This window comes from Haemaphysalis longicornis, unplaced genomic scaffold (assembly GCF_048455015.1).
Source record: "Haemaphysalis longicornis isolate Haplotype H1 unplaced genomic scaffold, Haemaphysalis longicornis Haplotype H1 scaffold_7, whole genome shotgun sequence".
Classification (NCBI taxonomy): domain Eukaryota; kingdom Metazoa; phylum Arthropoda; class Arachnida; order Ixodida; family Ixodidae; genus Haemaphysalis; species Haemaphysalis longicornis.
In genome coordinates this window covers 92,350,751-92,378,538 of record NW_027526422.1, presented here as the reverse complement: position 1 = coordinate 92,378,538, position 27,788 = coordinate 92,350,751, and the positions used below count along the sequence as shown (strand labels likewise).

The window sequence follows — 27,788 nt, the reverse complement described above, 5'->3', positions numbered from 1 at the left end:
AGGATTTTTTTTCTTTGCCGGTGTGCTGAAAAGGGGGGGGGGGGGGGGAGCGAATTATCTGCAGGGTCGGGGTATACGCACGAAAATACGGTACTTAATATGTTCTCTCTCTTAGATAGTCTGAACTATTAATAATCAGAATTTTACACTTGGAATCAGATTAAACTACGCACTCTCACCGACGCCTGCCATTTGATACTTCGCTGAGATAAGTGGCAACTCTTTGAATGATAACTAATACCATATAACTATAGTCGTGACCGTCATTAAGGGTAACAGAGTGGATCCCTATAGAACCCGCTGCGGTGGCTCAGTGGCTAAGGCGTTGCGCTGCTGAGCACCAGGTCGCGGGTTCGATTCCCGGCCGCGGCGGCCGCTTTTCTGATGGAGGCGAAAAGCAAAAACGCCCGTGTGTACGAGATCTCGGCCCACGTTAAAGATCCCAATGTGGTCAAAATTAATCCGGAGCCCTTCACTACGGCGCGCCTCATCGCCTGCGTTGCGTCGGCGCGTTAAACCCTACAATCAAAATCAAAATCAAATCAATGGATCCCTATAGAAGGCAAGCGTTGCAGGGGGCGGCAGGAAGTTAGATGGGCAGATGAGATCAAGAAGTTGGCGGGGATAAATTGGTCCCAGTTAACACAGGACCGGGGTAATTGGAGATTAATGAGAGAGTCCTTCGCCCTGCAGTGGCGTAGATAGGCTGGTGATGATGATGATGTAACCATCATGTGATGGGGTCATTAGCTTGGCTAAACTTCCATCTTTGCGGCCGCTTACTTGTTTCCTCACTTTCGAATCTGTAGCCGTTAAAAGCTCACAGTGATTTCGCCCAGAATATCTCGTGCGAGTTCATACTGACTAGACGACCAACTGCTTCTGACCGATTGCAAGACCCAAATCCTCAGTATGTTTTCTCCGGAATGCTATATCCTTTAAAAGTCAGAGGCCCTTTCACAGGGAGTTGTCCAGCTAGGGACGGTTAGAGGAGCAACGAGGGCAGATTAGGAGTCTTACTTGGGACTCTCGGAGGACGCGTATACGGCGGACGTACATGCAACGTAATCCTGTGCAACGACGGGCAGTAGCCAGGGATACGATTAAAGGGAACATATTTGGGTCACATGAGATTTCTGGATGACTTTGTCTGGTTCAGTGAGTCGAGAAAAGACCTGCAAAGAATGCTTCCGGAACTGAGCTCGGAAACGTCGGTGGGTGGTTAGAGATAAACATAAAGTAATGGAAAGCGGATTTAAGTTCCACGACAAAGCCGCTTTTTCCGCCCATGTAATGAAATATCTGAAGAGATTAATATAACTATTTTTGTACCAGCGACGGTGGCTTAGTGGCTAAGGCGTTGCACTGCTGAGCACGAGGTTGCGGGTTCGATTCCCGGCGGCAGCGGCCACTATTCTGATGGAGGCGAAAGGCAAAAACGCCCCAGTGTACGAGATTTCGGCGCACGTCAAAGATCCCCAGTAGGCCAAAATTAATCCGGAGCCCTCCACTACGGCGCGCCTCATCGCCTGCGTTGCGTCGGCGCGTTAAACCCCACAATCAATCAATTAGAACTGTTTTTGGACAGGTTGTCGATTCTGGCCCAAACCACGAGAGAAATGAAACGTGGAAGTACTGCGGCCTGGGGTATTGGATCGGCAAGCACTCTCGGGTAATGAAGAATAGCGTATCTCTGTCCCCAAAAGGAAACCTAGACAACCCATGAGTACTCCCGGAGATGACTTATGACGCAGAAACTTGAGGACTTCCTAACCACCACGAAAGAAAACCTACGTAAGCTCAACGAGCCATGGAAAGAAGATGGGTAGGAGTAACAAGCGTCTTAGGGTAGAGCGAAAACTCGGATGCAAGACAGTTCTAGCCGAAATCAGGCGAAAGAGCCGTAGTTGGGCCAAGCATATGATACAGAGAACTGAAATACGGTTTGCCATTATGGTAATGGAATGGTTACCGAGAGGTGGAACTAGTAAGTGAGGTAGCTAGCTCTATGGAGGGATACAATAAGAAAACGAAGGAGGAGAAAAATCCCGGGCCATCTCAACTAACGCTAAACCTTGGAAAGGGCGAAGCATGCAGTGTACAAGTGTATTCTTGGCGCCTTGGCGCTTTTGCCAACGGAGACGAAACCGTTGGAGGGCAGGGGTATACAGCTTTGCTGTAAAGGTCTCTTGTCTTTGAAGCACGAAGCTCTCTAGCGCGAGCCGTAAACGAGTGCCCCGTTTTTTAGAACGCGTTACGAAGCGCTCCAGCGCGATGCGTAAGCGAGTGTCCCGGTGTTTTAGTACCGTGACTACATGAAAGTCGATTACGACGACGACGACAGGAGACGCCAACACCCGCAGCCTATAAGGGGCTTAGCACCTAAAAACGGGCTTGGATGGCGTGGGCAGGAGCTGGTGGAAGTCCGCAGGAGAGGCCTTCGCACTTCGCCTGCAGTGTACACAAATAATAATAATAATAATAATAATAATAATAATAATAATATTAATCGCTAGCCTATCTACGCCCACTGGAGGGCAAAGGGTCTAACCCAAGCCCATTAATCTCCAATTATCCCGGTCCTGTGCTAACTGCGACCAATTTATCCCCGCAAACTTCATCTCATCTGCCCGTCTAACTTTCTGCCGGCCCCTGCCACGCCTGCCTTCTCTAAGCATCCACTCTGTTACCCTTAATTACCAACGGTGTACATGAATAGGATGATGATAATGGTTGTTTTTGTTGTTGTTGTCGTCACCGTCGTCGCCGTCGTTTTCGTTGTCGTTGTCGTCGTTGTGTCGTCGTTGTGTCGTCGTTGTGTCGTCGTTGTCGTTGTTGCTGTTGTTGTCGTTGTTGTCGTCGTTGTCGCCGTTGTTGCTGTTGTCGACATTTCGTCGTTGTTGTCGTCGTTGTAGTTGTAGTTGTAGTTGTAGTTGTCGTTGTCGTTGTTGTCGTTGTTGTCGTTGTCGTCGTTGTTGTCGTTGTCGTCGTTGTCGTCGTTGTCGTTGTCGTTGTCGTCGTTGTCGTTGTTGTTGTCATCGTCGTTTTTGTCGTCGTCGTCGTTGTTATTGTTGTTGCCGCTCTGCTTTTGTTATTGCTGCTGTTTCGTTGTTGTGGTCGTTGCTGTGGTTCTGGTAATTGTTGTTGCCATGGCTTCCGTAGTCTCTGTTGTCTTGTTATCGCTGTCGTTGTGTTCTCGTTATTGTTTTGGTTGCCATCGTATTGTTGTTGTCTTCATTCCTGTTTGTTGCCGTCGTTGTCGTTAAAAACGGAAAGGTACGGTGTGGTAGCTACCTACAGCTCGGTGTGAACTTTCTCGCTTGTTCCCCATAAGGCCACTGTTTCAAGCTACCTCCACAACTGTCGGCAATGACAGCATGCGAAAAAAATTATGCATACAATTTCGCACGCTACAAAAATGGCCGTTAATTCGCGTTTTAACTCGAAGCTAGCGCTGAAGCTCCCGTTCATTCAAACCATAAATGCGTACTGTATGACGATGTTACCTGTTTGCCGAACAAATAGAGTTGGCAAAAGATGGCCATACTATACAATTCCCGAGAGACGCTGGCTTTTTAGGTAAAAAAAAAGCTCCCGTACATCATTTCAAAGTGGACAAACAGATACCAGGAAGATAATTGTATCAATACGGGATGTTCAGATATTTTTGACAGGTTTTCTGCGACAGCGTAGGGCAGCACAGTTAGACGACACGAGTAAGCGGCTCCTCCTCTACATCTTTTTTTTCCTCTTGTTAATCCTTGCTTTTCACTTCATTGTTGTTGTGCCCACCACAAAAAAAAAAATGGGGCTCAAGTTCATCTTTTTCGACGTAACATGGGCGCGTACCAACTATTCCTTATACAAGGTCTCCAGAGCGAGCACTTCATTCCGTGCTCGTGGGAAGCCCGGCAGCGATATCACCTTGCAGTTGTTTGCCATCACCAGAGGCATGACCTACTTAACAACCTACCTCTCAGTACTTGACAGAGTAGTGACTCGCGCATACGTTACTCAGACCGGTATCCAAACCGGGCCATCAAAAGAAGTCTCTCTCTCTCTACTCTGCGCACAGTTTCAAAATGATGAATGTGACGCTTTTAATGCTTTAATTTATATATCTCAGTTATGATTATCTTTTTTTTTCCTTTTGTCTTGTGTCCTTCTTTTACGAGGACATTTCGAAACGAAACAACTCCTAACAGCCCTGTGATCTTTCAAGCGGTCTTTCCGTAATATGGACTGCTTTACGCGTGCAGCAAATTATCTCCCGTTCATGGGTTTTACTCTTTTTGTTCATTTGGTTTTTCTTTGTATTACTAGGTTAGGACAGCTCGGAAGTTGTCCATCTGTTCTGAAAGCCGCTGTAACGACCGAGCTGCTGTTACTGTCTGTCTGTCTGTCTGTCTGTCTGTCTGTCTGTCTGTCTGTCTGTCTGTCTGTCTGTCTGTCTGTCTGTCTGTCTGTCCGTCCGTCCGTCCGTCCGTCCGTCCATTCGATGGCTGAAAAAAAGGTTGAAAAAATGCTTGAACATGAAATATATATAGGCAGACCATTCCGAGCTACTCAAAATACGTGTCCACATTATTTTGCGTAAAGGAAACCTCGGGCATATTTGGTTCAAAATGAGTAGATATACCAAGGTTGCCAGCGTTCTTCTAATTAATAATACAACTTGTATTGGGTTACGACAACAAACAAAAGAACGCGTTAAAACGGTGTCGAAGACTGCAAGCTAAACACTAAACCAAAAGGTGTCTCGAGTTTATCCAAGCACAACGGCAACCAAAGGTCAAACAGGAAGTGCGAATTCAGGAAAATTTAATTGAATTGAACAAACCCCCCACGCATTCATCGTGGAAGGAGCGAAAGGGAAGAAGAATAGCGTGAGGAGTGCGAACAGAAGAAAGTAGAGCATGTTACATGGCAAGGGCAAACGAAGACAATCGTCGGTCGACGACACTTGCTGCGAAAAAAGCAGATAAGCCGCCAATGTTTTAACCGTGCGTTCACGCGTATTGTACCTTCTGCGTGTGCAGACTCCATCCACACGTTCGGGCCTTTGGAGACGGCTGTAGTGCTATAACCCAGTACAAGTTAAGAACTGCACTAGTTCGAGTAGTGTATCACTCCGCGGAAGTGACGGACCTAAAGGGGACTGCGCTTTATGCATGACATGGTCTACTGTTTCTCATCTGCAGGTTCTCCCGCTCAATTTAATCGAATCGCCATCTAATTTATTCCATGCCACAACTAATTTATTCCAAGCGCCATATAAGTTAATCCAAGTGCCAGCGAATTTAAGCCAAGTGCCAACCAGTTTAACCCGGTCGCCAGTCAAATTAATCCAGCTGTCAGAAGGTTGTTAAGGAGTGTTTTGTGCGAAATTAAACGCAGCTTTGCGGGCTTTGTTGCGTGTGGAGTGGTGAAAACGTGGTGTGCCTTAATCCATTATATGCAAAATATCTTATGCGCATAACTTATTGGACATTTCCAAACACGCGCAGACCAGGAGAGCAGTCTTGTTTGATCAGTTGGTGCCGTAGGCTGACCCATAGAGTTTCATACTAATATATACTAGAGGGAAATCTGGCGCTGCATTCACGGGCCGCCGTGGACGGCGCCATTGCAGCTAGCGACGTTCCTCGCCTACTTGGCTTGGTTAGGCGCATGGCTTCTTTTTCTTCCGAAGCCAAAACCAACAAAAATGGGTAACATTGTTTTCATGTTCATCTCGCATGAAGCTTCTAAATAATCCCTGACAAATCATTCTTTCTGAAGCTTTAATTTTGTAATAACAACACAAATTTGATTAATATTCTGCAGTAATATTGTTGCTTTTTTGGAGCCAGAGGCAACTTCCCAGCCTGTTCGTGAGCCATGCCAAGGACAAGTGGAACGTGCCTGCCCGGTACATGACGGGACGCTCGCTGAAGCGCGGCTCCCGTAGACAGTGGCGCCAGATTTCCCTCTAGTGTATATAAGTGTGAAACTTGTGGGGATCCTGGTGCCCGAGCCATTGCGTGAACGCTAGGTTTGTGCCCTTGCGCGGCGCTCTTCCCCTCTCTCCCCGAAATGCCGGCTCGTCTCGGCGCCACTGTGTAGAGCCGAGCAGTCCTCTCAAACTCCTGCCTGAGGTGAAGGCTCCAGCGACCGTTGCTGCGATAAAACACTGTCACGCAGCGGGCGCTCCGCCCTGGTAGCGGAGCTAACCTCACCTCATTGGTCCGTTTGAACGATGCCCGAACCCGACTCTCGCCGGGACGCGAACGCGCGCCCTGCGCGGGGGTCCATTCGGGGAGACGCTTCCAGGACGCCGAAGGCGTTGGCCGAAGCTAAGTGACGCTTTCTTTACCAGCCGGCTGCAACCCTGTTGCGCCGGCGAAAGCCCACCAGCCCTTCCGGCTGCGGCCCGTGCCTAAGGCTGCTCCTGTTGCCCCTACGCTTGCATATAGTAAGGCCGTACCTAACACTCGACGATCACGCCGTGTGGTACGCGCCTGTGAGCGAATGGGCCCCGTCTCCCTCGCTGCTGCGAGCCGATCTGGCCAGCACGGCGATGCGCGCGCGCGCAACGTGCGCGCACCCCGGAATTTGCCCTGACCTAAGAGCCCACTGGCTTTGCGCCGACGACGCGTACACTTGCGCGTGGCGCCCCATCGTTCTTTTCACCTAACGGGAAGTACGTATGCCTGTACTGTAAATTATGTAATTGGGTCTGTAAAATATGTGACTAGAACGTTAGTATAAAATAAACGTCTTCCCTCCGTACCCTGGGCATATTCCTTTGTCGCCCCCTTCTCCACCTGCCCAACAGAGGCGGTGTTAAGTTGGCGCGACGGCGTTTCAGTATCGTGAGCGTGCTCAAATAGCTCGAAGCCGCGGTGGTTCCTCGCAGTGTGCATGAGTGCATGCCTTGTGCAATGCTAGGGTTATGCATATTGTGAGGTAGAGAAACCACAAACTCTATGGGCTGACCATCTGCGAGATCGTCAGAAGTATCGTCTGCTCGCGTAATATGACGCCAGGCAGACTTGCCAGCGTATTGTTACGCGAGCAGACGATATTATATTTTAGAAATAATACATAAGACTGCAGAAAGGCATTTATTGATTGAAAATCAGAATGCGAAGGGCATTTAAGTAATGTGTTTTTATCAAAAAATTCCCCCGCATTTCCCCGAGGGGAAGAATGTGAAAGTGCGAATGCACGGTTGTCGGCCCGCTTGCGGCGCTTGCGCTCGGCCCCCGCAGCCCACCGCCTCGCCGCCTTCTCTTCCATCTCTTCCATCGGGTTTGTAGTATCACGTGTACACCACGCAGTTATCAAGCCGCTATAACGCCGCTGAGTCGCCAACGCACGCCGCTGACGACGTAGTTTGAATGCGTTAAAGATATAAGGCGCGTTACTCACACTGATATCAGCGTGGCGTCCGTGGCTTAGTCGGTAGAGCGTCGCGCTGCGGCCGCAAAGTCCTCGGATCGAAACCTGGCGCCGGCTGCTGTTTCTTTTTTAAATATAGAGGAGCACTGCGGACGCCGCCGCCGCCGCCGGCGGTGGATGGTTTGGGGTCGCTTATTAAGTGCATTCGCACTTAATAAACTTCTTAAGGAATTGTTACGCCGCAAGAAGCACACGATACTTCTGACGTGAGTTATGGACGGCGCTTTCGCAGACGATCAGCTTATAGCACGCAGCACCAACGGATCAAAAAGGTCCGCTCTCTTGGTCTGCGCGTGTTAGTAAATGTCCATTAAGCTGTGCGCATAAGATATTTTGAACATAATGGATGGAGCCACGTTTTCACCACACCACGCTCAACAAAGTCAGCAAAGCTGCGCGTAATATCGCACAAAACACTGCTGAATCCCCTTCTGACAGCTGGATTAAATTGGTTGGCGACCGGATCAAATTCTCTGGCACTTGGTATAAATGCGCTGGCACCTGGAAAATAGATGGCACTGGGATTAAATTAGATGGCGTATGGATTAAATTGTGTGGCAATTGGATTGAACTGGGCGGGAAAACTGGAAAACCTGTAGTTTGTTTGTTGTTGCCACAGAAATTTGCAAGCGTATTAAGCCCGAAAAACCACAAAAACTACTGGTGCCGCGTTCAGAATACTTGCAGTAACGCACTCTTCGTGCAGCAGGGAGGAATAGCCAGCTGCTGTTATGACAGTTGCGAAAATATAATTGCAAAAAAAGGGGAGACACGGACGAAGTGAAGAAGGGACCCCTTTTTTGAGCAATTATATTTTTTCAATGGAGTACCAACATGCCCAGGACGCTACCCTTATTATGACCGTTGCCCCTGCCCCAATGCGGCGTTGCCCCAATGCAGCTGATAAACCTGCTTGGACCAAAAAGTAAGGCATCGTTTATGAGGGCAATCTATAAGCTGATCCATACCAAGCAAATACCGAAGGATTGGCTAGGAAGTAGGATGGAATTAATATATAAAGGCAGAGGTAACAAAGCCAGTATTAGAGTTTTAGTATAGCGGGTTTTTGTTTTCCTTTGTGTACGCTAAACGTTAAATTTTTGCGGAACGCTACGATGGCACCGCGCGAAGAGAATTTAGTACAGCGTTGCGGCAATTTTGCTTTGCGGCACGCTAACGCTTATGACGCCATCTGTTGAACCGAATGCGAAGCGACACTCATCTGGCCGAACGTGCGCCTGAAATTCTGCACGACTACCCAATCAGCGGAACCAAACGTCTCCCCGTCAGTATTGAATGCAAAACGTGCAATACAGGATAGAAATATTCCCCTACATAAGCACACTCTATAGCGGAAGCACTGAAGCCCTGAGGTTACTTGTTTTGGCGATCGCACACAACGCCCAGAACCAAATGACCGGTCTTCACGAATGCATTTTATTGGACTAGAAAACAATCTAGAAATGTTTCCAACCAGCGTGACGTGACGACGTAACTGCTTGCACTTCGAGGCGGAACCACAAGAATAAAATACGATCTTTTGCCTCCAGCTTGTCGTAAACATGTACTCAATTTACGCAATTTGCGGGGTCGAACAGCAAGTCAATTCACTCTGGCACGAGCCGAGAAGCCTTTCAACCACACACACTGGGTTGAGTCGTCGCTAGTGATGGCTAATTCCGAACATAGCAAGTATAGTCCAACCGCAGAAGCCCACCGTCGCCTTCCACCACGAGGCGAACACGTCAACAGCACAAACACAGCATCGAACGTCGGCGCCCACAAAAGCTTTGTTCGGGCAATCAGCGATGCACGTTAGTTTCGCTCACCGCGAAATCAACGTGCACACAAAATACAGGAGCAAAAAACTTGTTCTGTGAGACGCAAATTACTGCTCTCAGAGGAACGAAAGCATTGAGGTGCTCCGCTCTACCTGCCGCCATGTTGTAAACGCAGAGACCCTCAAGGGCCGTGGCGTACGCACGCTACTTTGGGGAAATAGCGTGCGTTCGCTTTATGAACGCCAAACGCAAAACAACTTTACGTACTGCGCATGCGCAGTGCCACCGACGCAACGAAGTAGCGTACGGTGACACTTTGCGTAGGGCTCAAAACGCTATAGCAAAGTCCGTCAAAAGCATTGACGGACTCTGGCTATAGTAAACTCGCCATTGGTTCATACCTCAGTGGTGACTGGTATTCGCCCCGAGTGCGAATACAGTCGGCCCCTGGCGGCGGCGGGACGAACCGTTCATAGTGTGGATGGCGCTCTCGCGTCGTCTGCTTGTTCACGTTGCGCCCGGCGCAAGACGCGTGCTGCACACGACAAAACAACCAATATGTGTACTCGTTTGATAGTAAGCAATGACATAGTTACCTCTGCTTGCGCATTTCCTCTAGAAACGCAATAATCAGCGGCCGTTGCGGGTTAATGCGCTGGTTTAATTCCACGAAACATCTTCGCCGTGGTCACCGCTTGAGTACGTGTGAAACGTGTTACAAACATTGCTTCCACACATTGCACTTTCCTTATTGTTGAGTGCAGCCGTCTGCCGTTTCGGGAACGTCGAAGGGTGCTTTTTGAAGGTGGCGTGGTGATTCTTTAAAGGATAAAAGTTTAGTACGCGAAACGGGTAAGAAGCGACAAGACCTGTTCATACGCATGCAAAGTCCACGCCCTTGTAAAATTGCGCTGTGTCCTTACAGAAAGAAGAAACAAACAAAAACATTTGCACTGCACACGACCCGTGCGCTATCGCTCGTATACATTACCGGACACGTATTTTACACCCGCAAGCGTCTGTGTGATCGTGTACTTCCACTACCTTTTTAAAATAAATGCCATTTCTGGACAGTCGTTGTTTATACTGAGTTGCTAATTTTACGTACTATTTAAAATACGTTTCTATGGATCCGCACGAGTATTCAGTGGGGATTTCTCGGTAAAATTAAGCAGTTGTGAGTTTGCGTCTGTCATACGGCATTTCGTGTGTCATTTTCATATATATCATTTTCAAATCCCGATATCAATCACCTTGTCCAGAAATGTCTCACTCAGCCTAACCAAATGCCTAATATGGTCACGTCTTAACCTCTTAAGGTGGGCCTAAGTTGAAAGAGAGAGGAAAAATCGCGTAATATAATGCACGTTGTTGCCCACATGTGTGAGGGGTGTGTGCCATGACTCGCTGTTCTTTTTTTTTTAATTTTTTCCCACAATGCTTGCTTTGAATACAATTTTGAAAAAGGCGAGCCACAATTCCTGGACAATCTCGGACCGAAGGGGGGGGTTAATCAGTTTTTAAAATACTTGTTGAAGTACTGATTTTTCACCGCTACAGAACACGACGCCTAGCGTACTTTCGATTGTAAGTAATACTGATAACCAACGTTTGGCTTTTCGCATTACATGCGTTCTCTTCACGCTGCTCTTACAACGTTGACAGACCCCCCTCCCCTCCCGAAAAAAAAAACGAAATGCACAGAAAACTTTTATCCTTGCATTTTTTTAACCAATCCTCAAAAATTAAATGTCAAGACAAAGGCGATGTTCAGTTTACAAAACAAAGTAGTTACCGGGAACCCGTTGCGCTGATTCGCGAGAAATAAAAAGTAAAACGGAAAACTTTTACTACATCTGCAACAGCGCAACTTCATTTGCCATCTTTAGGGTTCGTAATCGGCCTTATACGCAAGAATGCAAGCACATCTCGCTGTTGCAGGCACCTGTTAGATTCTAAAAGGAACGCAAAATGGTCAACAGAGCAGCCGTAACAGAAAATTTGTGCTCACTGTGAGGTCCCAGAAGCTTGGTTTGCACACTGTAAACCTGCTTGTCACTTTGATTGATTGATTGTAGGGTTTAACGCGCCGACGCAACGCAGGCGATGAGGCGCGCCGTAGTGGAGGGCTCAGGATTAATTTTGACCACCTGGGGATCTTGTCACTTTGCGAAAACCTAGCTAAACATGAGATGTTGATTGTACTGCGTGCGTTGACAATTCAATTCGAAAGTTCACTTGCGACGAAAGCCGTAAATAAGTGATCCGACACCGTTACTCATCAAACCTTCCTTTAGACTCGCTAAAATTTCATTTAAAAGACCCGTTAGAGCAGTAACATTTATATCTCTACGCTGATCAAAATTCAGTAATTTTATGTTGCCGTTTGAACACACAAAAAATATTGTAAGCTCTTAGAAAGAATGTCGGGGCAGTTAAGTAGTATTACCATTTCGGGGCATCCCACAAATGCAAGAATGCGTTGAAAGCGATTGAAACTGCTGTTGTAAACTGAATTCCAGAGATCGAGGCTTCCTGATCTGTTTCTATTTATGCTTTTATTGAAGGCTTTTATCAGACTATGGCTTTTATCAAAGCTATAGTCTGGGAAGATCGAGCTTGCTACGAGCCACGCCGTACAAGTTCATTGTCACTATTACGGCCATTCTGAGATTCCCGATGGGTGGCCGCTTTTTTGGCGTAGTAATGAAAACTTACTGCCGCTTCCATGCTATGCATTGAACGTTGAGGTACCGAACTGCAGCATACCATTCTTGTTTGTGCCTATCGTGCGCACATACGGCGGGGAAAAGGCACGAAGTGCGCCCACAGTGTGCATTCTTACGGGCCGCTCAGCGGAGCATCCACACTAGCAGCGCGACGCTGTCGCCACCTACATGTCGATCTCGCGGCGAATTGCAGGCGGTAAAATAAGAAATTCAAGCATGGATGGAAGAAAATGAAATCCTTGAGGAACTGCAGAATGGATTTAGACAAGGCAGGCCCTTGGATGATAATTTGTTCGTGATAACACAGTGCATTGATATTGCCGAAGCTCAAAATAGACCATTATGGATACCCGCCGTGGTGGCTCAGTGGCTAAGGCGTTGTGCTGCTGAGCACAAGGACGCGGTTTTGATCCCCGGCCGCGGCGGCCGCTTTTATGATGGAGGCGAAAAGCAAAAACGCCCGTGTGTACGAGATTTCGGCGCACGTTAAAGATCCCCAGGTGGTCAAAATTAATCCGGAGCCCTCCACTACGGCGCGCCTCATCGAATGCGCTGCGTCGGCGCGTTAAACCCTACAATCAATCAACCAATCAAATCGGACCATTATGAATTACAGCCTTGGACATTAAAGGGGTATATGACAACGCAAACAGAGAACTGCTGTGGAGGGTGCTAGAACTCCAGGACCTAGACGACGAGTTCATACAGTTGCTTATAGCAATCTATAACGATAATAGAGTGCACCTGACATAGGAAGCGCAGAGATGCGCACAGCAGGTCAACACCCATCGACGATTGAAACAGGGATGCCCTTTGAGACCAATACCTTTTATGCTTTACATGGCAGGGTTAGAAGAAAAAAAAACTAGAAGAAAGTCGATTAGGGTTCAACCTAACGCATATGCTGCAAGGCGAAGTGGTACAACAGCGTATTCCGGGAAAGTTATACGGAGACGACATTGTTCTTTTAGCTGATAACCAGAGCGATATGCAAATAAATATTGGTGGTCAGGAAGCCACCGACCTCGAGTTAAACTTTAGCACTGAAAAATCCGGAATAATGGTATTCAATCACACTAGCACTGACGCAGTGTCAGTCCAGCATGGCGAATTACCAGGAGTCAAGTAATATTAATATTTGGGAGTGTGGATAAACGAAGGGGACGGCAACTTAAGAACTCACGAGGAGCAACTAAAAAGTAAAAGTAACCGAAACGCAGCTGGGTCATTCCACGCCAAACGTCCCAGAGTGTTGGCTCGACCATCTCCGATTACACTATCAAAATTCACGGTTGATCACTTCCCTACCCTTATTCACTCTCCTAGCCGATTTCTGGCGAGAAAAAAATTTTCTGTCTCCTACAGCAATTTGAAAATCTCGGCGGTGACAAAAACGTACACCACGAAAAAAAAATCGCAAAAGTAAAATATTATACTGAGCGAAATTAAATAATTGCTGGCGACAGAAAAAGAAAGCGCGCTTCGTTGCTACGATGTATCTACAGTTGCGAGTGTCCCAAAATGGGCTTTCGAGGCGACTAAAAGAAGATTAGAATGCTGGTGAACGAAAAGCAGAGATGGGAATATTGTGTAGGACAGCTACCACTTGTTACAGAAAAAACAAGTATTTTGAGCCTGCCCGAAGAGCAGCGCTAGTGTTAAACGAATAGTATAAAACATAGATATATTAGTTTATTTTTTGGTAACATGATACGTCTTTACCCCGTTACAAAGGGGGTACCACTAGCAATAATCATCATCATCTTTGTCGTTCTTAATTAATTTGTACCCGAGTTGTAATGTCGAATGCGTAATAATTTCTTCTCGAGAAGACAACAAATGGCGGCTAAAGCACGTGTTGTAACAATATGAGACAGAGTGGCATGAATGATTAAACCGGAGAGAAGAATAATGGGCGGAACCCTGGAATGTAGATGAATGCGAGCGTTCGAGGCGGACCGGTGTAAGTATGCCTGTTAGGCGTGATTCACGCACCATTGTTAAACTCCCCCACTCCTGGTCTTTTCCTCTCTGCGAACAAAGGAGTGCTACCTGTACGGCGTTCCTTTGTTCGCACGTGAGAAAGCGGCGCATTCTCTAGCTACTAACTTCGCTTTGAAAGGCGTGACTATTCGGCTGTCTAGCCTCCTACAATAAGTACGTGATAGCAAACACTTTTCTCAAATACAACCACTGAAGGAAATTTTCGCACATGTCAACGTTATTCAGCGATAAAGAAACCTCGACTGGGGACCTGGAAACGTTATATCGTCATCTACGGCGGAACTGTGCATACACAAATAGTTACCTATTTCGCCTTGGAGCGACGGTTGGAGCGGCGCCAAATCCGCACTGCGAAAATTGTTCTTGCGTCTAAACAGGTGAACACATTTTAGATGCGAACGCATCTCATTCACTCGCTTTGTCCCTGCATCCATCCGGCGTAGTCGGCGTCCGCCCCTCCCCCATTCTCCTCGCCGCGCCAGCTGCGCTCTCCGTCGCTCACCCCCTCTCCTCTCCGATAGCGAACACTCTCTCGTGAGGGGGCATTCGATTGGCTTGTATTGGATTGGATTGACTTGGCTTGGCTTGGATTGGCTTCGCTTGGCTTGGCTTGGCTTGGCTTGGCTTGGTTTGGATTGGATTGGATTGGATTATAGTGGATTGTGTTAGATTGTGTTGCGTCATAGCTGCGGCAGACGCACTGGCGCCGGCGCGTCCCCTCACCGTTATACGCGCTATAAAACGCGGTGCCTGCACCGCTCTGCTACATCGTTCCAGCGCCTTTCCTCCGCTGTCCAACGCTGCAACGTGAAGACCCTATGCGTCGCATCTACACAGGGGTTCCCGCGAGGGGAGGTGGGAGTTTTTTATTAGAATGTGCGGCCTACATGTAACTGAGATAACACTTCCTTGAAAACATCGAACGTCTATGACAGGGACCAATAACTCTAAAGATTATTTTGGGATGCATGGACTTGTCACTGCGCAAAGCTGTACGTAGTATGTTCTCTTATCTGGACGACAATTTCAAAAGTGTAAATTATGTGGCCCACGCTTAGACCAAAAATCAAATGCGTGTAAGTCCGTTATCGAGCAAAGACCACGATAGTTTGTTCCTTCCTTTTTCTTTCCTGTCCAGCTCTTTCTTGGGCCTTTTCTTCCCCCAGGTACAATCGTCAGCAGAGAAGCATGTAGGCGACTGTAAACGCCAAACGCCGGTAAACTTCTTTGCTTCTTCTATAAAGAGCCTTCTCTCTCTCTCTCTCTCTCTCTCTCTCTCTCTCTCTCTCTCTCTCTCTCTCTCTCTCTGTCTTTCTCGAGCGAGTTGAAGAAAAAACAGGTAAACAACCGATGATATATTTACTGTTATTTTCATTTGATTAGTTGTTACGAAAACAAATTACCATCAACGCATCTGTGATTAAAAGCTGCGCTGTAATGAGGCAACATAACGGCACAAAACAAAAACTGGCCTGTGACGCACCACAGGGAGGCGCAGCTGGTATCTCGGGGAAGTGGCCCAAGGCACTACTGCGTTAGAGTACGCCACACATCTTATACCACCGTCCGCAAGTGGTAACTCTTTCACGCACTTAACTTCATTTCGGGAGCGAAATGGATTTTGTTGAAAGAATAGTGAATTTCTGGTTACAGAATGCTTTACTTAAAAGAAAGAAAGAAAGAAAGAAAGAAAGAAAGAAAGAAAGAAAGAAAGAAAACAAATTCCGGGCCATCTCCACTGACGTGAAACCTTGGAAAGGGCGAAGCATGCAGTGTATCAGTGTATTCTTGGCTCATTGGCGTTTTTGCCCACAGAGATGAAACCGTTGGGTAGTAGAGGTATACAGCGCTGCAGTAAAAGTCTCTTGTCTTTGAAACACGACGCGCTCTGGCGCGGTGTGTTGGAAAACCAGTGTCCCGGTGTGAACTTTTAGTACGCGCTTTTGCTCACGGAAATGAGACGTTCTGGCGCGCTAGTGCGTTGGGAAACGAGTGTCCCAGAGTGTTGTTTTAGTACGCGTTTTTACCCACACAGATGAAACGTTCTAGCGTGAAGCGCTGGAAAACGAGTGTCGGGGTGTTCTAGTACCATGACCACATAACACCACGACGACATGAGACGACGACGACGACAGAAGACGCCAACAGCCCCAGCCCCTAAGGGGCTTCGCTTCTAGAAAATGGCACTTTTGGTTCAGACGACCATGCAGGAACGGTCTACGAGTCACTTTCGGTGGAAGGCCGCAAAACGGTCCTTGTTTCCCCGCAGTCACAAGGGGACATTGCACGTTTCACACATGCATGTCGTTGTTCAAGGCTGGAATTTTGTATTGCACGCACCGCACCTGCACATACTGCACATCTGCGCAGGCACGTGGTCACTCTAGGTGACCACCAACTTCAGTTGCACGGCGATCTGTACTGATTGATGGCAGCATTTCATTTCTAGCATGCCTAGCATTAGCTACTTACACAACTCAGCAAGGGTGAGACTTTAAGCAGAAAAAAATCAAGAAAAAGTGGTTATCTGGGGTGGCCACCGTGCCGGAAAGAGTTAACATGTTCTGTACTTTCCGTTTTTGGTTAGCGTGATCAAGTTAGCATGATATAAATGCGAAGCATTTCTAGCTGCTGAACCCGGTTTAAAAGGCCTGGCTATCTGGCTTTCTGGCCTCCCATCACTCACAAGGGCGCACTAATACGCCGTAACGTCTGCTGTCGGCATATGATGTGCAACTCCGACACACGCGCACACACTACTCGCAATAATTCTTCCAAGTGTGGAAAGACTTTTGATTTATGGACAATAATCGCAAATGAATTCTGTCTGAAGTTTCCTCATATAACTGAAATAAAAGTAGGAATCATTTGCAATAAATTAATAGGAATGGACCAGCCAGATTACGACAAGGTGATGTTTTTTTCGGCAGCTACAGCTTGCGGCTCGCTGTTGTCACCAGTGCTGAGCTTCTCAAACCGCTCTACTTGTGTCCAATGAAAACAATGACAGGTGCTTCGTCGATGAATATTAGGCGGGTTTTTGAGTGCCTATTAGAAGTTATATTTTTACACATCATTGGTTATCACGCATAGTTACATCCTGGCCCTCTACACCAGCCGTCTTCATTATCTTATGTTTCATTTCCTTTTTTTTTTACTGGCAGATTTTAGTATCTACGTTTACACCACTGTCATTAAATAACTTTCATTTGGCGCTCTTCGCCCTGGTTGGTCTTGCGCAATTAAACACGAACCATCATCATCATCATCATCCCTCGATGAATAGTGCGGTGCCTTCACTAAAACCATAAAATAACTGCAAGAATAATACTGCTCCAAGATATTTTCCGCACAATCGCCTTCCCCTTAGCCGGGCCAAAAATAGAGCTTGATATGAGTGGCCCAGTCACCCGTGCGTGGCACCTAGCAACTACCAAGACGAACAACGAAGTTAACCGTGCTTAACCGGGATCAAAATGCCAGCGCGCGATTTCGCCACCGCACTGGACGACCTCGGCTCGTCCGCGGCGCACCATTTACCCACTTGACGATTCACAGAGCGGACCCATGGTCACGCACTCTAGACTCCAGGGTTCGGAACCTCTGCTGGTCGAGTTTTCCTATCCTCAATTGCGTGATCTGTTCCCCATTCCCCTTTTTCCTCCCTATGCTCTTCCCAGAAATACCCGCCCCTCCCCTGGGGTAAATTGTACGAGGCTCAAACAGGGAGAAGGCAGCAGCGGCAGCCCGTGATTCGGTCAGTTGCGCAAGAAGACGGCGGCGCCGCGGGGGAAGGAGGGCGGCGATGCTCATTTATGCTCCGCCCGAGCAGTATAAATATTGCTTACGCAAAAGGTCGCCGCTAGGAGGCTGCCCGCTGTGCGGCGGCCGAGTCAGCTCCTTTTTCTCTCTGCCCCGTCTCCCCTTTTCATACTCCTTTCACTGTCCCGCTAATGTCTCGATCCCTCCCGCGTCCTTGCTGCGTATACCGTTACCGCGGCGGCGGCGGTTGCGTGGGCGGCCTCGCCAGGGCCACACCGCTTATGGCCGCCGTGTCCACATCACGTGGCTCACGTTTTGCTCATCGATCCGAACAAGCGTCCCTGCGTCACCCCCGAGGTCACAGAAGGCCTCAAGTCTTCCCCACCCCCTTCCTTACTCCAGTACGCCTCTCATCGGCTATGAGAACGTACTCTGACAACCGCTGAGCTCTGCCTCTTAGAAGAGCGCGGGAGAGGAGTCTTGTCTTTTAGGAACAAGGACAAGGTCTCGGGCCTTCTGTGCCTAGGTGGTGAGCCCGAAGCAGCATGGGCACGCGGCGTGCTGGCCCGCGATAGGGTTGGAAGAGCCGCGACGGCGGAACTTATTTGGATCGCGCACGTACACGACGCGTAAGCTGCGCACGCGTGCTAGCTCGCTTCGGAGCAGCGAAACGTGCCGCGTGGTGGGAGGAATCTTCGAGAGTGCCACGAGATCATTTTAAATGCAGAGCATTTCAGTAACTCACGATGTCACCCGCGTTGGCGTCCGTAGTCCGCACGCTCACTGCGCATGCGCGTCGGGTCGAGGCGATAGCGAACACTCTCTCGCGAGGGGCATTGGATTGGATTCGAACACTCTCTCGCGAGGGGCATTGGATTGGATTCGATTGGATTGGCTTGGATTGGATTGGATTGGCTTGGCTTGGCTTGGCTTGGATTGGATTGGATTGGATTGGATTGGATTGGATTAAAGTGGATTGTGTTGGATTGTGTTGCATCATAGCCGCGGCAGACACGCTGGGGCCGGCGCATGTGCAGTACTCTCTCTTCCGCGGTTTCCTCTCCTTCGGGCGCGCTGCGCATATAACCGGTGTGCCGTTCTCCGGCGAAGCAACATCCGCGCTTGGCTCAAACACCTAGCGTCCACGCCGCTTTACAAGTACGCCAACGTCGTCGACTGGGACCGGCGTACGCAGTCCCCTCAACGTATATAAGCGGCGGAGCGCGCGTTCTGAATTCAGTCAAGGGCGTCTTCGCTTGGCTTTCGCTTGACGTGACGCTTTGCTTGACTCGAGTAGATGCGACGCATTTACTCGAGTTCCCCCGTGGGAAGATGCGGGCGGCTTTTGTACACCTGTGGTTCGTTTCAGTGAGCACGTCTTGCAGAGGAAACACTGAAGGCGAGAAAACTACTCAGTCATCCCCTGGCACCTTATCTGGGTACGCAGTACACTGGGCGGAAATGTATTCTGATAAGCTATGAAGAGGTAAATGTGTGTAAATGGTGTATATTGTGTGCGCATTTGCGTTCGTTCGTGTGTGCATGCGTGTGAGAGAGAGAGAAATAGGAAGTGACGGCAACGACGGGCGTATAAGTAAAAACGAAAGCACCGAGTTAACGTCGACTTCTTCACAGGGAAGTCGTTCCGAGCAGTGGCAAGAGGTTGTCGTGCCGTAGACGTCAGTTACGTGATCCGGTGCTAAGTGTACTACAATGTATAGTCACCACACGTGTACCACTAAACGCCCCGATGCAGTGGTGACCAGTCCGCATTGTACGCATCTTATTCGCCCACTTCGCGAAGTGCGTGTCCCTGTCTAGCCTTTCGCTACGAGCCATTTGTGTGGGGAGCCCTGGGGAAAGTGGACAAGAGGACAGAGGGGCGAGGCGGGTGGAGGGAAGCGGTTTACGGAAGGGAGGCAGTGGGGGAGGGCACTGTAGGGAGGAGGGTGTAGGGGGCAAAGAGGGGGGATATACTGGCAAGTATTGGGGGGGACGGGGGGGGGAGTAATGTTTGTCAACACACCTGTCACGATCGGCCGACGATGAACGCGCTATGAAAGAGTAATCACCCTTGTGTGGTAGTCGTCCTTCGTTACTCCTACTGGACCTCTGCATGTAGTGGTGGGTGGCTACCTCCAGTTATCAAGTACGGGTAACGTCACCACCGCTAATACAATGGTAATCCCGTTTACGTCAATAATAAGTCATCCCAAAACGATTTGGTTCGCGGCTTCTACCTCAAAGCTTTTTTAGAAGATGGTGTGGGGAAGGGGAGCGGCGCTGAGGCGGCATACTATCATCCTTTTGTCTTTGTCTTTTCAACTGAGTGGGGCAACCAAGAGACGAAAGCGCCCGGTCCTTCAATCGACGTGGGCCTCCTTTTTAATTCCCGCGGCCGGGGTGGCGTTCGCTGCAGAGCCTGGTGAACTTCGTGTACTTCGCCTCGATCCTGGCCCAGACGGTCGGCTGCAGTGGGTCGTCCGAGACTCTGTTCCAGCGCCGAGAGCGCATCCAGTCCATATCGCGCCGGCTCAACGCCAAGTCGGCGGCCACTCTGCTCGGCGCTCTGGAGACGCGGGCCGCTCCTCTGCGCAGGCGCCACTCAGCCCTGCCCACCATGGGACTGGGCCCGTCCTAGCAGCCTCCTCAGGCGGCCAGGCTGCCGAATGGCAGGCTGCGTGTACACTGGTGCTCTGTACCAGCAGGTGAGAACTATAGTTTCTTGGATTCGTGCAGATACCTACCGTATTTTCTCAATTATAAGCAGCTTGAACAAACTCACTCGAGGCACGCCCACGTTAAAATGTCCGCTTTTTACAGTGAAGCTGTCTATGGCTAGGGAAAACCGTCTGCTTGTCAGCGAGCAGGAGTGCGCATGCGCGAAAGAAAGCGAATGCGAAGAGCGTCATGCCACAAATAAAAGAGAACGTCGGGGTCTCTCTTGCGGCGAAATGCGCCATAGTCAAGTGTTTGTGACGTATTTGGCGAGCTACAAACGGAAAGAGACCACTCGCTCGGCGGATCGCACGTTGGTACGCGGAATGACGCCGCGAGCAGCGGCCGGAGTGCGACAGTCGCCGTTCCGTCACCTACGTGGCGGCGAGAGAACGAGAGAGCACACATGCCGCCGAATGTAACCGTCGCTGTCGCGCCGAGCGCAAGACACGGCGTTGGGATGGCGACGGCGTATGGGTTGGGAAAAAAATTGATTTGAAATGAGATGTAAATGTAGTCGTACTATTGTAGCGTCGTGTCGCCAGTGGAATGGGCGATTAATTTCTTAAAACCTTACCTTCAGTCTTAAGATAATATTCAATAATGTGGAAAATCTTCTTTACTATGTGGAAGATTATAATCGAGGAAATTCGGTGGCATGAAAAGGCTTCGAATGTATAAATAGGTAGATCAGCCAGGACGTGCACTCATCACCATCGAATAAATAGGGTCTGCCTCCAAGTCTCTTTAGGGGCTGACATGGCATGGTAGGGTTAAAAGGACCTTTAAATAAATCCTTCAATCAGTTGATTGAAAAAGTTGTCAATAAGTTAATTAATCTGTCAGTCAACGAGCAAACCAGTCGTAGTAGCAAACGACATAACCCGTGGTGGAGGGAAAAAAACAAGCGTGCTTGAAAAAAACCACGACTTCCAGTTACCGATGATATCATAAGAGGAATGTTCCGCTTTCTCAACAGCGATATCCGAAACTTTGCGATAGCGCGTCGAGATTTATTGACGCTATACTGCCGATTTCCGCAATCCACAACTTGGTTTAATAGAAAAACAGCGCAAACAAAAAAAGAAACTGCGTCGGTACACGCATACCGATCGCGCATACGTTCCCGTCCGCGTTCTATTACGGGATCGTTGCAAAAGGCGAGGAACTGTGCTTACGTAATGCGCCCGTGTTTCCAGGCACGCCAATCTCTCCACGCGGGTTAGCGCACGTCCTCAAACTCAGCAGCCGGCGTTTCCGACGAACGCCAGCTTGGTAAGAAAGCCGCCTGACTGCCGCCCACCACCTTATCTGGCACCGAGCGATTGAACAGCGACTTCTCAATACCAGCCACCGGCTTCTGCTGCTCTCAGGGTCGGCTGTTTGCCGCGATAAAGTTGAATTCACTCACTACCTTCCAATACAGGGCTTTCTTCGCAGCTTGTCGGTGGTGTGGTTTCGAAGCGTAACGTTATAACTTACCGCGTGTCCCGTTCCTCTTGCCGCATGCGTGCCTGGTTCCAGTCAGCCAACCAGCCTGCCGGCGGATCGTCTGCTACGCGGGAAATTGTCTGCTTCCCGCTAAGGTCGAAGCGCCAGTAGCAGACGACGACGCCTTCCCCGCCTGTCGCAAACTTTGGTCGCGCACAACTTCCCGGTTTGCTTTCTCCGCCAAGCACCGCATTGTCTGGCCCGACTGGGTTTAAACTTATTCGCGATTCCCCTGCCTGTGTATTTCTTTGTTTGTTTGTTTGCTTACTTATTTAACAACTTTTGGGAATTCAATAAAACAGACGGAAAACTAGAACAGGTCAAGCGAGAAATATTTTTGAACGTACAAAAAAGCAAAAAAAAGGTGGATCAACCAGTGCAAATTTCTGAATGCTGCGAGCGTGAGTGTTGGACGGGAATTCAAAGACGTGTTTGAAGGTGTTTTCCCTGCAGCGTTATTTGTATCAGCTCCAAATCGCGCAGCAGGTACTTCATTATTCAATGCTTGCAACCATTCTACTCGGAAAAACCACGCTATAAAACGCTTCTAAAACCTGTCTTCGAGTATGGGAGTATAGTTTGGAACCCACCTCAACAATATCTTGTATACAAATTAGAAAAAAAATCAGAATAAAACACTCTGTTTCATCTACTCTGACTGATTGATTGTAGGGTTTAACGCACCGATGCAACGCAGACAATGAGGTGCGCCGTAGTGGAGGGCTCCGGATTAATTTTTACCACCTGCGCCGAAATCTCGTAAACACGGGCATTTTTGCTTTTCGTCTCCACCAGAAAAGCGGCCGACACGGCCGGGAATCGAACCCGTGTCCTCGCACTCAGCAGCGGTTTTATTTACCCTGATTATTCTAGGGTTCCGGCGTCAAAAAATCTGCGACAAACAAAAAATGCCGAGCGCTCGTGACCACGTGTCTCGCGGTGACCACCAAGCGTCCACGGCGCACGTTAATCAAGCCAAGGATTGGCCACGTCTGACCGAGATTGGCAAAAACCTCCTGCGTTCACCACAATCGTGGCAACACTTCTAAAAAAATGAAGGAATCTCACGCTTATAGCAACAATAATAAAAGTTAGCGACAGGAAAGAAGGAGAAAATCCGCCGCAATTGTGGACTTAAACCGTTGTGATGATCGTGACGGTTGCGCGCAGCTTGTATACCTTCAAGTCTTACGCGTTAGTGTGCGCTTCATTAATTTTTTGGTGCTTGGATTTCGTTTCTCCGCGACATTGTAAACAAAGCCCTGGCTGGAAAGGGCCAAAAAGAGTAGGCCACGGTCAAATCACGTCAGCAACAACCACGTCAAACCTTGTGGCCCTCAGCGGAGCCCCAGTCAACACGCTTCGCAATATTGCCCGGAACACCGCTTCTGAGCTGACGTGTTGACCGAGAGCAATAAAAAGCTTTGTCAATTTCACGTTTACCTTGTTTACTGCGTCAGCTGTGCAGTTATTTTTCAATTGTTCTGTGATATTATAATAAAAATTTGAATCCAATTATCATTTCTATATAACTAATAAGGTGTGACTCTGTCTCTGCTTTTCGCCCAGCGTGCATTCCTTTTTATGCTGTCATGTCATATTGCCGATGTGTTGTCCCCGATGCCCCCCTAATTACATGTTCTGATAGAAATGTGCGGAAAATTTTTTGATGTTCTTGCTTTAAAAAATCGTAGAAATAGCTCATTTGCGGGCCTATATCAGAAAGAAAAATAAAGAAAAAAAGGACAAAGCGCCTTCCATGCGAGAGTACAATGCTGAGGCGCTTTGCACCTTCGCAAAGTGAAACCTGTGTCAGCGGTATTTTGAGAAGAGCGCAAAGCTATGCCGGAAACTAGCTATAGCCGAACATATAGTTCGCACATGTGTACAACACTGTCGGTAAGAATGTTGCACAATACTCTGCTGTGTTTATTTTCATCGCAACTCAAGAAAGCGAACTTTCCGAGGACATTCATAGCTGCTTCCGGGTGTATAGCGCCGCCTAGAGGCGTTTAATGTCGCTTATAGTGCTGGGCTTACAAGCGGGACTTCCGTGATGCGTGTATTTTTACGGCAGGCGACGTCGCAATCCCCCTGTAAATACTCGGGAACAAAATAAAACCCAGAACTACCTGCGGTGTGCAATGGCTTGCGTTAATAACCACGTGTTCACGTCCTTGCCTTCAACCTTATTCCCTGTTTGCGCCGACAATTATTTTAACTCTGCTACACACTGTTTCATTACTTCTTTTTTGTGTTCCCATCAGTCATGATGGCGTTGCAGCTACATGATACTTACGGGCAAGTGAATTGGCGTAGAAACAAACTGAACGACGCTATTTCGAAATTTCGCGCTCTTCAGCGGTTGTCTCTGCTGACAGAGAGCAGCTGTTGTTCCTCTTTCCATTGTTGCCATAATGCACGCTTGATCTTACACATAGAGTTTTCTACGTGTCCATGCCGTCTGTTCAATCTCTTTCATCTGTCTGTCTGTCTGTCTGTCTGTCTGTCTGTCTGTCTGTCTGTCTGTCTGTGTCCGTCCGTCCGTCCGTCCGTCCGTCTCTGTTTTCTCTAGCTAATCTATCTCACCTAACTCTATCTCTGTCTGTGTTCCTTGTTTCCTAGAAATTGAGTCACCTTGTGTTAAAGCAGCTTGAGGTTCTGTACCTTTCGCACTACACCTTTGCACGTCTACAAGAGAGTGTTTAAAAAAATTAACAACAGAAACGTTCCTTACAGTTTAAAAGAGTCAGCTTTTCGCGCTCTTGCGATTATTTATTCTAGACTCCAAGCGGCTTTCCCTATACCTCTGCTTCCAATGGCCTCAAAACGATCGCAAAGTGCTTGTAAATGTCACCCGCTTTCTTTTCAGAGATCTCAATAAAAGAGCGTTTTAAATGCTAACATTGTATGCAACGTTGTCATCATTTACTTCGAGCCCGTCTCTTTTCAGTATTCTTTGTTCGGATTTCTTTTTAATGCGTCGCTGTATCATTTACTTGAACGGAGCGGAGCGGTTATCCGCTGTCGTTGTGCGCCTTTCGCCGTGTTTATACTCGCTGCGGCCTTCATCACGAAGAAAGGCTTCGGCGCCTGCGAGCACAATAGCCTTTGTTGCAGTTATTGATGGGCGCCGCGGGGGATAGATCTTCTTTCCTGCGCGGTCGCATCTGCTCGAATACGGCGCGTACTACACGTATAGGGATTAAACTGCGGGGAAACGAAATCTCCGAAGGAACGGTTTCCGCAGCGTACGTTTTCAATTAAGCCTTAAACAAGCTATCAGATAAACAAACACGACTAGAGGAGGAGCGGTAAATTATCGAGCGTCTCGTTTTACAGCCTTTAGTGGGGCTGTGACCCAAAGGGGATGGCGGTATTGCTCCTATTAGGAAGGATTTGGGTGGAAGATGGGAATGGAAAAAAAAAACATGGATTGAATTTCGTGCATAGGTAAAACAATCACGGCATGCTTTCAACATTTTCGTGGATGAGAACAATAGCGAAACGGCGTAATGTTGTCGACGGTTCTATTATCGTGAGATTCGCAATCAACTGTTTCCATCTCCGTTTCCCAGTTCTTTGCTATGTTTTGCACCTCGTTCTCCTGTCGCTGTATTTTTGGGTCTCCGGTGGTCATGGAAGTTGTCATTTTCTGTAGCCATGTCGTGTCATCCCGGTGCTTTAACAAGAGAACTTGTCAGCGGGCGTCTGTGAACGTTAGCTTTACTATATAACACCAGGTACGGTCGCTTTCAATTTTGAACACTTTAGCTCTTTCTTTTCTCGAGACACTTCGTTTTTGTAAGCGGTGCTCTTGATACATATTTTGTGGTAAGGACTAGATGAGCCTGACTGCGGAGGCGTTATCAGCTTAGAATTTCCTCGGTGCACTGAGCTCACTGTTTCCAGCTACAATTTCTAAAACGTCGGGGTACGTGCACCTCTTCGGCGCGGCAAACCTTAGTTTATTTGTACGTCTAAATGAAGGGCGAAATAAACACGTGTGCGTCTATATTGGGTGCGTAAAATTAAAGGGCTATAGCACGCTGTAGTCGTCGAGTGCTGCGCTCCGAATTTTCAAACGTTCCTCTTGAAACAAGGGCAAAGCTCCTAGTGCGCCTACAATCGCCGCAAAGTGCTATGTAGATGTTACCCATTGTCCTGGGAGACAAAAACTGTTGCGCCAAGTGTAAGGTTGGAAAGGTTAGAGGAAATGTCAAGGGTGATGCCCCGTTAAACTTTCAAACGTGTGAGCCAATTAGGATCTTTTTGTGAGAATTACTGCAGAAACACATTAGCCCAATTTATGGATGTTACGGAGAGCGCGAACGAAATTTCCCCGCTGTCCTCGAAGGCCTAAATGTGGGATACAGAACCTACGGGTAGTGCGGGCACTTTACCGGCGCATGTGCGAGGAAAGTTTCAGGAGCGCGAGTTCATTAGGAGTTCATAACAAGTACTAATGCAGGCACTCCAAAGCGTTACACCCATATTTTTGTGACATGTCCTGGGAGAACTAAACGCTGGACAGAGTTTAAATGGGGAGACAACTAAGTATGAACAAAGTTCGAATTTCAAACACGCGTCTGCCCACTCGCCCGCGTAGGCGTTTGAATGCACGTACAGTCTGTCAAAATTTTCTAGGTCATGCCAAAAACGCAGAGGCCACAAAAAAAAATTGAATGTGCAAGCTTGTCCGGAACGAGGCTGAAACGTTTTATGCCGGAAAGCTATAAAGCAAACACCTCCCTTTCTTATCGTCATAAAATAATTTTGTCGCATTTAAAGGCAAAGCTTGTTTCTTGAATTCTTTGTGGTCCAGAAGGCTTTGGGTTTGCCTAGAAAATTTTGACAAAGGGCGCACAGTGCATGCAGTCCCGTTAAGACGAACTCGAAGACCCGACCCACGAAAACTTGTTCGTCTTATCAGATAATCGGCTCATCAGAAGTGCCTACCAAAAACCAAGTGGCTTTCACGCCCAGGTGGGCTTAAGCATCTTTCTCTTGAAGGTGGTGAATGACGTATACGGACACATTGGGAAGAGAGCCAAAAGCAAAGCTTTATGTGGTTCAATTCCATAGTAAACTGGGTCGCCAACCACGCTCCGCTTGCTTGTCTGTTTCGACCAGTTCATAATGGATGTTTGTCGCTTCTGTGCAAACCTTCGGGCGGCAACCATTACCGCTATCTCACCTAATGAGCTTAAAAATCAATTCGGTGCCTTCTGCTGCTAAAAGCAAGTTCCCTGAAAAAGTGAAGCAAGCATCTGCTTCGTCCCAGGTCTTCATGGCCCTGCTAGCGTCGATTTTGTCGTCAGAAGTATCCCTCAAAGGTGCCTAAGCGGCCTCTTCGAGACAGCCGTTCGCTTCGCATTGTTTTCGCATTGTTCCTTTGTACGCAGTGTGTAGAGTGCCGTCCGTCGGCGCTCTAGCTCAGCGCTGCAGTCACGGCTAGAGAATATTTAAAACTAGGCTATAGCACTGCCCTAACCGTCTGTCGTTGTGGTGTAGGGGTTCAGTCATAGTTTCTTGATACTAAGGACGGTGTTGCGAGACCAGCTCTTGCCTCGAATATTTTTAAAGAAAATCGTTACTTATCTCTTCGAGTGGTTTCGCCGTCGCGGTGGATTTGACCTTCATTTGACCTCAGCTGCGCATCTCGTGACTCGCCGGGCTGAGCTTCGCAGAGGGACGTGTTCATCGCTGCCGATGCCGGCTTGGCGCATGCGCTCTAAGCAGCTGGTTCGCGCCTGATCACATGACTCCACGCGTGCATGCGTGCTTGGCCATGAATGAGAGCGAGGCCGGCCGTCTTCTTCGAGTGTTCTGCGGTTATAGCTGAGGGCTTTGAGCCGCC

The 27,788-nt window shown here is 48.4% G+C and overlaps 1 protein-coding gene across 2 annotated transcripts in view; it reads left to right on the top strand.

Annotated features, from left to right (window-relative positions):
- Positions 1-24,809, top strand: part of LOC144146101 (uncharacterized) — a 281,191-nt gene extending 256,382 nt beyond the window's left edge. For both annotated transcript variants that reach the window (XM_077678046.1, XM_077678047.1), the window contains 2 exons: positions 20,139-20,427; positions 21,962-24,809. In XM_077678046.1, the coding sequence (XP_077534172.1) occupies positions 20,139-20,360 (222 nt within the window). In that variant the 3' untranslated portion in view covers positions 20,361-20,427; positions 21,962-24,809. The remainder of the gene's footprint in view (positions 1-20,138; positions 20,428-21,961) is intronic.
- Positions 24,810-27,788: the final 2,979 nt, after the last annotated feature.